This window comes from Lynx rufus, unplaced genomic scaffold, assembly GCF_022079265.1.
Source record: "Lynx rufus isolate CCGP_SWC_20201006 ecotype Redwood Valley unplaced genomic scaffold, mLynRuf1.p SCAF_5, whole genome shotgun sequence".
NCBI lineage: Eukaryota > Metazoa > Chordata > Mammalia > Carnivora > Felidae > Lynx > Lynx rufus.
In genome coordinates, this window is record NW_025814867.1 from 130,194,279 (window position 1) to 130,206,645 (window position 12,367).

Below are 12,367 nucleotides of genomic sequence, written 5' to 3' on the forward strand. Positions count from 1 at the left end.
TGAGTAAGGGGCACTAAGGAATCTACTCCTGAAATCATTGTTGCACTATAGGCTAATTTGGGCATAAATTTTAAAAAAATAAAAAATAAAAGATGGAATAATAAAGCAATAAAAATCATCTATTTGAAAACATTATTAGAGGGAAGATTCCAAATTTGTGAACTTCATATACATCGTATACCGCAGCTTCCAAAGTTTCAATCTGGACATAATACATATTTTTAAAGTTGTCCAAGCCTGCTTACATGTGTTATGAATTCAGAAAATCAAACTTCTGATGTCGACAGACCTGAGTTTCACATCTAAATTTTTTTAAAGAATTTAGCTATTCTTTAAATACCTGTACAGTAGAGCCACTTTAGTTTTACCCATTTTGAGATGCCAAAAATAGAATTAAATGCCAGGAATGAGTGGCTAAGTCTACAGAGATGGGAGATACTTTATTGGAGGCTTTAGAAAGGTTATAGTGGGCCTTAAAATATCCTCTTGATCCTTATAGAAATAGAAATGGTTATTTCTTAAAAAGTTTTGGAATTAAGTAAATCCACTGAGAAAGTGCATTTTTTTTTATCTTTCAGTTAAGTATCCCATACATATTTCCCACATTGTCAAGCAATAGTAAATATGAACTTCGTCCAGCCATTGGTACAAAAATCTTCAAGTAGTTAACATGTAATTTATTCTTCTAAGTATTTAACATTACCTGATAATATATTTGTTTCTTTGATTGATTATTGCCTGCATCTCCCACTACGAGATAGGCTCCATGAGACTAGAGATTTTGTATTTCTTACTTATTCTAAATGTCTAGAATACTTCCAGGAACTGACAATATTTTTTGAATAAGTTAAACTTCTCATGTAGAACTTTGGAGTGACTTTTTTTTCTTGAAGGACATACTTGGGTTATATATCCTTAATATTTCAGATTGGCAAGAAAAGACCCTTTAAGGTCATCTAAGCATTGCCCACCATTCTCAGTGGATGGACAGCCAGATATTTCTTGCATATACAGAAATCAGGGAAATTTCTCTTTAGTGAACATGAATATTTTAATATGAAGGTTTAACCACAAAATTAACATCATTATTAATAAATATTATGTTTTGCTTCATATCTTACCCCAAATTGCCTGTGATAAATATGAATGGACAGCCAATTTAAGTACTTATTGAACTTTATTAATTTCTACATTCAAGGTTATAAAGGCAAAGAGTTTTTGCTTAATCCAAAAGCCCTGAATCAAATATAACTTGGAAACACTTTAAATTTTTAAAGTTAGCCCTTTTCTTCTCTCTTCTCCCTATGTAAACTCTACCTTCTTTGTAAAATTACAAACTTAAAAAATAATAATAATTAAATAAATAAGAAAGTATATTTTTATTACCACCAGTGTTAAATTACCATTGCCTAAGCATCAAAAAAGTATCACAAATATTTGTAATTTTAGGTTTTACTATCATTCTTTACAGAAGTTTCGAAGAAACTACCTCAGCATATTTTAAACTTGCACATTTTTCTATACTGTTCTCTTTCATAGCCTGGATTACAACTTTATTAGGTATTTATTTACAATTGTTGCTTTTCTAAGATCTGTCTCTCCCTCTAGACTTTAGGCTTCATGTATTAGGGATCTTCATCGGTTATTGCAGTAGTAATTTCTGAGTGCCTACTGGAAACCCTGTCATAGAGTAGGTGTTAATAAACACTTGTTAAATGAATGAATGCTGAATTGCTGAAAAATGTGTGAACTACTTTTTCAGGTTCACTAAATTCTTTCACAAGTTACTAAGTCACCATTCCTAATCAATGAACCTGAATGAGCCTAAACTACTTTTACAGGTTAACTCTAGAATTATAAAGTAAATAGTAGTAGAATATATCTATGTGTGGTTATGGAAAGTTGAAAGTGTATATAAGATTATAATTGGAAATGAAATATACGCTTTCTCACATAGGTCTGTGTATATAAATATATATATATATATATATATATATATATATATACGGATAAAAGACGATATATGTAATATACATATGTATAAAAGGGGATATATGACCCACATGCATATATGTATACTAATGGATATATTTAGAAAGTAATAATAGATGCCATTCTATTTTAATTTCTTTTGTTTAGAATTTCCATTACTGAAATAAAATTATTTAAAAATATTATAGATATATACACATAAGAACCTGAAAAGTATGTTGAGAAATTAGATATGATAAATGGAAAAATTCCTTACAAAAAACAAAAAGTAAGCATACAATAATGACAATGAGTAACTAAAAAATAGGTAAGCTCCAAAACCTACTGATCTAAAATGTATCACATGTGGAGTTGTTGAATCACGTTCAATGATAAACATGTATTCTTAATTTTCTCAATATATATCCTCCTTTTTATCAATTTATTAGTTGTTTTACCTTTCATTAATCACTTATCACAGTTGACCTTTCATTTGTGAGATAGTATAACAGAATGGCAAACTTGAAGTCAGACAAGAAGTTGACTTCTGTCTTTGTCATTTATTAACTGTGTAATTTAGAAGTAATTTTCCTCAATGAAATGTCTTTCTTCGATGGTAAAATAGTAATGTTAATAGTTCCTACATTATAAGTAGGTAAAGTGTTTAGTGTTGTGCTTATATGATGATGTGTTCAATTAAATGTAGATATTATTAGAACTATTACTATTATTATTATTTACACTTAATTTTATGGGAAGCTTTTCTCATGCTACATCTAAAGTGTTCATGATTTGCAAACGTGTATGTAATGGTCACCTATGAGACATTTAAATGCATATGGTGGAAATGTGAGTACAACTGAACAACTGTATGCTCTCCTTGACAAACTTGCAACTAAGCTATTTAATTATGCAATCAAATTAAAGCAATTACAATTACATAAAATTTAACATATGCATTGTTTTATTGTGGAAATGCTCAGAAAATTTGGGAATATCTGTATTACTTTACATTGTAACTCTTCATAAGTTCATGTTCTGCTTTTCCTAATCTGTTAGGTTTCTTAGATAGCTGTTGACTTTTAACACCCATCATGGTATTAAGTACTAAATTGTTTGTTCATTTATCATAAAAATATTGGCAGGACTGTGATTTTCAAATACACTTATTTTTCTTACTGTACTTTGCAAAAGTGATATTGGCTTCATAATTTTTCATAATGTGTTTGCCTAACAATTGTAACAAAAATACTAACCTCAGTTGAATCATCTGGTTTTGAAATGGAATGATTCCGAAAACGATCGAAATTCCCAAAACTGCTGCTGCGCTACGAAGTAGGAAAGAGAAAGGAAAGGGCATTTAGGATTTGTGACTTTCGCTGATAAAATTGCTAAATATATTAGATTATGGTTCAATAAGTGTCAGTATAGTGCAATGATCGGATTAAAAAAACTTTCTCTCTGGAATATCTAAAGGCACTGAAGGTATAACTATTATTAATATTATAATATTTACGGTTGATTAAATGCCTTCATATGTTTTATGCCATAGTGTTAAGCACCTTGGAGAAAATCTATTAAATTATTTTCAATTGATAGTGTTACTTCTGCTCTTGGGAATGGCAGCTGAAGAATCTAAGAATTCTAAGCTGAGCCTTCTTGAAGTGAGTCAACCACAAACTTATTTCCATGAGGGAATGGCAAGAATTGAGAACTAACCAACTAATAAATATATAACAACTAAACAAACAAACACAGACATCTAAGTAGATCCATCAGTATGCCTCATAAAGATCATATTTGTCAAAAAGCCAAAACTGAACACAAATACATTTATCACTGATAACTTGATCATTTGAGACTCTCCACTTGGTGTCAGAAAGAGAAGGCATACACAGAGACCTGTTCATAAATTGAGAGCAGCGTTTAGGCGTACACAGTCTAAGGCTGGGAGTAAAACAGACTTTGTCCACATTTAACATGGAATAAAATGAGACCTCTGGGGAAATTTCATTCACTGGTTTTGACAAAAAGCTCAACATGTTAATAGAAGACTTGTTCCCTTGGATACTTTTTGCCTACAAAACTAAATTTTTATTCTCATGTATGTAACTCATTCTAGGCAGGTAATTATAAATAATCCCTGATATGTTACAAAGTAAATTATTATCCTAAATACATGTTCAACAATCTTTAGGGTCATTGAGTCAAAACACTGATGTGTCTTTACTGCCTGTTTACTTTTATCCATTGTTTGGAATGGTGGCTATCTGATATTATGCCCTTTATGTACCCATAAATCCTCAGAATATGTTCTATATAGAGAACTTAACTTCATTCCAATCTTATGATATTTTCAAAACAAGCTGGTGGTATTGCAAAGCAACCTGGTGATTTGAAAAGTTAACAATGGGCGTCTGTAATTGATAAAACCTTGTATTGTCTTTTCAGAAGTCACAGCCCAGATTAGTTCAAGTCAGTTTCAAAGGCTCTTCATTCTTCCACGCACTCTTAGACTTATGTTTCCCCACCAGCTATCTTTGAAACTCCCTGTTTCCCTTTTAAATGAGCTGAAAATAAAAAGATCCTGACGTGTGACAAGGGGTTAGCTTGATAGACAGTGTGATACATAATACCGCTCGGAGGATGCTGGCTGTGTTAGACACAATTAACGCCTTTTGCTGACTCGCCACCCCTGCTGAACCAGCCCTTCGGCTTGTGGAGAGAAGAGAGAAAGACAAGGGCTGAGACTGAGAACCACACTGGAAAATACGAAGTCTTCTCATGCAGGGCTGACTAACCTAGAATGACTTCCCGAGCATTAATCACTTCAACCTGCCTAGTAGGCATTTCCATGAGGCTATCACCGCCCAGAGATCACGAAAGGGAATTGAATGTATTGTTGTCCTGCTTATAAACAATTGAACACAGGGAAATCTGTTACTCTTATATACTTGAAACATTCTGATGGCCTATTGGAGCCTATGCCTGGGGCAATTTTGTAGCCAGCATCCAGCCTGTGTCCTGCCTATTAAATATTAATGAGGGTTACAGCATGATTTCCACCACTGGATAATGGGTCCTGTTGCCCAGGAGGGCACAGAATGGGCTCACTTCAGCATTTCTCAACACTATCTTCTGCCATTAAGTAATCAATAGTCACCACCTTTTAAAATTAATTCTCCCCTCATTATATCAATAAAGAGAAGCAGATTTAGAAGTAGTGGCTTAAGAAGTCTCTAGACTATTACTTTGGGTTTTGTCAGTCATCTCATTGTGAATCACTCAACAGCTTTAAGCCAGAGGAGTATAATATCAATCCATGATAAGACACCGTTAAGAAGTGAATCAAAGCATTTAAAATGCTGTTTTAAAATTTTCATTATTCTCTAGTCTAAAAGTTAGTGACTTTCTGAGGTGGTTTCATAATGTATAGGTTACGGCTTATGATGAAAGGGCTAATGCCTACTATGAGGTATGCACAACGAACAAATTTATAATTTGTCCTATTAAGTTTCTAACAAAAAGGTGAATCATGTGGAAGCAAGCTGGCTTCCCAGATAATAGTCCTTGATAAATGAGAATGTATTTGAATATCAATAATTTTGCATTATAATCATAATGGATTATCTTTAGCAAATATTATCTTGTGACAGAAGCTCCCATCAAGACAGAGCTGTTATATAAACGAATAGCTATCAATGGGAACAGTAACTTAAATAAAACTGCAATTCATGTTTCAGATAAGTCTTTGTTTCTGTTGACATTAGATAATATTTAGTTTTAATTCCACTCTTTCTCTATTTATGCAATTTTTCCTTCTGCAATTAGATATGCATTTGTAAAATGGCACAACATTTATGGAGGGTAATTTGGCAAAACTAACAAAATGACATATATATTTGCCCTTTGACCCAGGAATTCCATATACCAGAGTATACCAGAGATACTCTTAGCTATAAACTGATTTACACATCCTCATTCATTGTAAAATTTCTATATTATAAAAAAGCTGTAAACCCTAATGTTCATCAAGATAGGTTGAATAATTTATGGTAAATCCAAACAATAAAACAATGCAACTGTAGAAAGTTAAAATGTATCTCTTTATACTGCTATGGAATGATCTCCAGGATATAGCGTAAGTGAAAAAAGCCAAATGTATGTAGAGAAAAATGTACGTAGCAGGCTGCCACTTATCTAAGGATTTAAATATATGCTTAAGTTTTAATACAGGCAAATACATATTTTCTTTCTTAGAGAAATGGGGCAAAATGAATATACCTTGTTTTGTAGATTTGACTTTAAAACTATGTAACTTTTACATATTTTTAGAAGTAAATAAAATAAAATAAAAACAATCCTGAGGTAGGGGGGGCACCTGGGTGGCTCAGTCAGTTAAGTGTCAGACTCTTGATTTTAGGTCAGGTTGTGATCTCATAGTTCCTATGAGTTCAAGCCCCTCATCAGGCTCTGCACTGGCGGTATGGAGCCTGCTTGGGATTCTGTCTCCCTCTCTCTCTCTGCCCCTCCCCTACTTGTGTTCTCTCTCTCTCTCTCTCTCTTTATCTCTCTCTTTCAAAAATAAGTGAATAAACATAAAAACAAAAACAAAAACAAAATTTTGGCTGGGTGAATCAGTCCTTTGAACATCTGACTCGATTTTGGCTCAGGTCATGATGTCACGAATGGGCTCCCCGCTAACAATGTGGAATCCGCTTAGGATTCTCTCTCTCCTTCTCTCTCTGCCCTTCTGCTCACACGCGTGCTCTCTCTCTCTCTCTCTCACAATATAAGTAAACTTTAAAAAGATCAAATAAAAAATAAAAACAATCCCTAAAAATTTCAAATAAAAATGAAACAAATGAACCTAATTGTATGTTGAATTGGTGGCTTAGAGAGAATTCTTTTAAGTGATTTTTAAGAACAGTATTTTGACTGTCCAAAGAAAAGAAAACAATGACAAATTAAATGTTAACCCATTTTCAGTAATCATATTGTTATTAATACTATCAGTATATATAAATACATATGTTGAGGGACAATGAAAATAAGTAATGATGTTAATGACATTTGCAATTAAGATTCTCAGTCAAAATTCTCATAGTGATCATAGCATAAAACAATAAGCTTTCAAAGCCTACTATAGCTAAGTCAAAACAACACAGGGGCCATTCTGAAGATATTCTCACTGCGATAGATTGTATCCAAAGATGGGATAATTTTCGTATCAATGGGAATAATAAGTGAATATTGAAATATATCAAAGTTCATGAGTTCATAATGATACCAAAAGAAAAAAAAAAACAGTGGCCACATTTGGAAACATTACAGTTATATTATGAAAACTGGCAAATAAAGGGAAATACTTAAATATTTAATCTGCTTTTCATGTATGAAATATAGTTCAGAGTAAATAGTTTATGAAAAAAGTTTATCTTTGTGTGTGTGTATTCTAGCTAATCAATTAAGAATGGTGAAATTATGGAATTACTGAAACCCCTGAGGAAATAATGGATCCCAGCGATAATACTCAATAGCTCCTAGAATTTCAAAAAGAAAGAACCAGAGTATGTGTTTCATAATAGTAGCACCTAATCCCACTAGTGAAGAACGTAGTAAATAAATAAACAAAAGCACTCACACCAAACTTCTGTATGTAACTACCAGATTACATAAAATACAGAGACAAGGGAGCATCTTAAATGACATCAAAAAGATGCAGTGAATCAGAAAAATCTAGACAATGAGAAAATCCACAGGACAAATAGCCTGGTTTCTTCAACTAATCGATAGAAAGAAGGAACACATAGATTAATAACCTCTAAGAATTGTATGATCAAATATAGCCCATGGATCTTGTTTAGATATAGATTAAATAAACCACTATAACAAAAACAGCCAGGATAAAACTGAGGACATTTTTTAAATAACTAGCTATTTGATGATATTGAGAAAATACTGTTATTTTTTAGTTGTAATTCAAGGTAACCTAGTGAGAATATGAAATGTATGAGAATATGAGAATAAAGTGTATGAGAATAAAGAAAAAATATGACTGGTCCTTATTTAATGATTAACCAGGTGATAGATACATGAGGTAGATTGTAGTAACCTCTTTTTACATATTCTTGAAGCTTTCCCTAGGAAAATGTTAGGCTAAAAGAAAAAGAGAGAGAGAGATGCACCTATAAAATATCTAAAAAATAATTTACAAAGAGTTAATCACGTGTGGGGGCAGAGAGGTTCATGGGAAACTGTACTTCCCTCTCAATTTTGCTGAAAATCTAAAATTACAAAATAGTCTTTTAAATTTTTTTTTCCAACGTTTTTATTTATTTTTGGGACAGAGAGAGACAGAGCATGAACGGGGGAGGGGCAGAGAGAGAGGGAGACACAGAATCGGAAACAGGCTCCAGGCTCCGAGCCATCCGCCCAGAGCCTGACGCGGGGCTCGAACTCACGGACCGCGAGATCGTGACCTGGCTGAAGTTGGACGCTTAACCGACTGCGCCACCCAGGCGCCCCACAAAATAGTCTTTTAAAAAAAGTTGATGGTCACATAACTTTCTAAGGAAACAATTTGTAAAAATATCAATATTTCTTAGCTCATAGTTGTTTGGAAGTATAGACATGTTTAAGGAGAAAATAAAGTTTTGCTTTCCAAGTTTATTTTAGAACAACCAACTTTCTGACGTTGATGCACGTTATTAGATTGACTTTTGAATACTATCTGCAATTACATGAAGCAGATTACTTTCTTCCACTTAGTCTACTTGGTTTCCACCTAAAAGGGCTGAGCAAGTGTCATTTGGTGTGTTTGAACATGTGTGTGTGTCCCTACCCATGCAATGAATAATATAAAAGAACTTAAGAGGATTCATTTTTTTTAGTCAAAATTTTTCTCTAGTTTTGTTTAACAATTCTAATCATTACAGAATGTCATTACATGATATACAGCTGACAGGGTTCTTGGAAATGATCTAATCCTTCTCAGTGAGGAAACTTATGGGAACAAGAACTTGCAAAAATAAGTTCCTTCTTTTTCAATTCTTCACACTGATGTGCTCTCAACTATGACATTCCATTCTAAAGTTTTGATATTGTCTTCCATTTTCAAAGAAACTTGCTATCTAAACAGGGTGGAAATTTGGAAAGTTAGCTTGATAGAGCAAATGGAACTAAATAGAATTCTTAGAACAATGGCGAGCCTAAATTTATCAACATGAAGGACAACTGGCGGCGGCGGGGGGGGGGGGGTCTCTTTTTGGAAATGTGAATCAACTTTTTGGCCAAGGCCAAGAGAACTTGACCCTTATTTTCATTTCTTAACCAGCCATCAACTTTCAGGGTATTTAAGTAAAATCTTATCTCCAGCCATTTGGGTAAGGAACTGGTGGAAAAGTTTCACAGTCTATTTCAAAGAAAAAATTTGCATATCTGACTCAGACATCCGCAGTATTTTGAAATGTACTGGCAAATTAAAAATTACACACACTCTGCCAATGCGTTCTCACATCTTCTAAATACTGCACATAAAGCAATGGTTAGTAATATGCTCTTGAAGATCAGAATTGTTTCAGCATGCACTTGTGTGAATATTTTCCAATAATACTATGCTAAATCTCAATAAGCTTTTCAGCCTTTATCCAAAGGCATTCGAGGATTTGATTGTCCTAACTTAATTAAGGTGCTGAGATCTTTTGAAGACTGCGAAACAAATTTAACTCACTTAGAATAACCTGTTAGGATTGGTTCAGTGTTAAATAATTACACTATCATGTGGTGCCAATGGAAGATGGTTGTGTGGAGTGTCAGGGGGCTGCAAACTAAAAGACTGCCTGAGCTGTGAAACATAACCTTCAACACTAACATTTTAACCTTGAGTAAAGGCCACCCAATGTTCAAACATATATCAATGCTCTAAATATTATTAATGTAGATCTGGGCTCTTGGAACAAAAGTTAGTTTACTTGATCTTTCTGGTTCAGTGTCTTTTCTGTCAACTGCAAAATATCTAAAGGAAATGTAGATTCTGACTCCACTTTAGTGTTTTAAAGTTGTGTCAAAATTTCCATGTGAAGCTTCACTTTCAAAAGTCGATGTGCACTAGAGATGTTTTCTGCAAATCGAAACTGCCTTAAAGAAAATTACCCAAATGAAAGAAACTAGAATTAAAAAAAAAATCAATGCAGAATGATCCATTACCTGTAAAATGGTTATTCATATCAGCCTATTTAATGTAACAAAACAAGTTTTGCGAGTAAAAAAACTCAGATATTTAAAATTCTCAATTGTACCTCTGCATGATTTATTACTGTATGTTATGATTTACATTACATTCCCAGATTGTAAGTCATGCTGCAGTTGTAAGAACTGAATGGAAATTAAGATAGTCTATTTTAGTTGAAAAGAGTTTTTAAAATAAATAACATCGATAGGTCTTAAATATCTTTTTTCAGGTAAAAAGCATAATGTGGCAAAAGTTCGGTCACCTGATATCACCAATTCTTACAAAATCCTGTAGAATAAAAAGGAGATGAAAAACTTTGTAAAATGTGACCATGATCAGACTACCCTGAACTGTTCAGCTTCTTGTTTTCCCTATTGTACAGCTTCTGCTTGGCTCGCTCACTCCTAGACTATTGTTATATATAGTACACTGTCTATTCCTTCATTCTCTCTTTCTCCAACTACTAAACCCATTAACAAATACACTAAACGGTCCCTCTTGATCCTCCTGGAATTGTTTCATTATACCACTGCTTCCTTGAAATCTTCAAGAATTTCTCCAGGGAACCCACATTCATAGCTGCTCTAGGCCGCAGTGGCTTCTCTGCCTGCCTTCGTGCTGGAAGGCAGATGTACCAACCAAGGGCTCTTTCTGCTTGTATCCAGTTGCCCCTGAGGATCTGCTTTGATTTTGCCTTCTGAGCCATCTCCGTGCGCTCTTGGAAACCTGTATTTGCTCACTTTGGGAACTTTGGCCATATAATGGCCAATATACCACGCACGCAGCCTTTCAGCCTCCACATCTGGTCAATTCTTTCTTGAAATCTCTGTTTTAGGCATTTATTTTCATTACTGCTGGTCAAATATGTGCTGATAGCCTCATTCCTGAGCCAACCCACTAACATTCAGCTTCTTAGTCCCCAAACTCTTGCTTTTCCAATCCTCTAACACCACACCATTGAACTAATTTTCCAAAAATACCTGTTCTTATCATTTGGTTCCTCTCAAAGTGTAAAGCTCACTCCATATTGTTATGATGGTTACTGAGAATTTGCTCCATGCCGAGAGATTTATCTACAATTATCTCATCAATCACCCTCTGAGCTCAGTATAGATTTCTCCAGTTTACAGATGAGCAAAACTGAGTCTCATAGGGTTTAAGTAGCTCTTCCTTAGGCGATAAAATAACGCTCAAACTCAGCATGATGCACATCCACGGTTCCCCACGGTATCAGGTAATGGTAGTCAGTCTTACTCGGCAGAACTTCGGACAGTTCTTGCTGGTCGCTGTGGACACATTCACTTTTGCTTCTAAGCTGTTGCTTATGCTGGTTTTTGTTGTTTTTGTTATTTTTCCCAGGAATGTTCTTCCTCTTTTTTTTTTCCTCCCACTCTGATCCAGTCCATTCTTCAAGGGCAGGACCCAGTCCCATCTTCCCTATGAGATCACATGCCAGTGCCTCTCAGTTTAGCACGCAGTGGTTGTTCCTGCTCTACTATGGCTCTTAAGTGCTATATAATACCTCTGCAGAAAAGTCCTACTGCCGTGAGGCGTGGGAAAACCACAGCAGATAACATCCTACATTCCTCTTCAGGGTAAATGCCTCAAAACCATATATTTCATGGTTAACACAAAAGCAAATTATAAGCTGGTCATGTTATAGTCACAGAAGATGATTTGCTGATGTTTAATTAAAGACTGTAATTCAACATAAATATATTATGCAGTTCAACACAAATAAATTAAGTGGCTTCTATGGCTAAACTTTATAGTTGGGGTCAGGCTGTCTGCAGGAATAAGACAAGAATCTATCCTGGAGGAATTTACACTCTATTGATGCCATCAACCAAATAACTTCAATCTGTAAGAGTTAAATAGAATCATATTCAAACGAATGGTATACAAATATAGAAGCAGTTCCTTAAAGCAGATTATATTTATTCACAAAATAAATGAACTTAATAATGTATAATAGATGTCAACCTGGAAACTTATATTCATCCACTAACGAATACTAATTGGCACCCCTTAGTACATGAAAGGCATTTTGTACACATATGTCTATACCTATGTTATTTATAGTCAGTCTAAAGAAAGGCAAATTAAAATGATGAGAAATTTTTAAATTAGCTGAAATCAACACAATTTGAATTTGCCTCAAAA

At 34.0% G+C, this 12,367-nt stretch overlaps 1 protein-coding gene across 3 annotated transcripts in view; it reads right to left on the bottom strand.

Moving 5' to 3' along the window:
- The window catches only part of SAMSN1 (SAM domain, SH3 domain and nuclear localization signals 1), a 49,721-nt gene that overhangs the window by 24,790 nt on the left and 12,564 nt on the right, over window positions 1-12,367 (bottom strand). For 2 of the 3 annotated variants that reach the window (XM_047098515.1, XM_047098517.1), the window contains one exon: window positions 3,228-3,294. In XM_047098515.1, the coding sequence (XP_046954471.1) occupies window positions 3,228-3,294 (67 nt within the window). Of the gene's footprint in view, window positions 1-3,227; window positions 3,300-12,367 lie in introns of all 3 variants that reach the window. The other variant, XM_047098516.1, reaches the window with a different exon arrangement.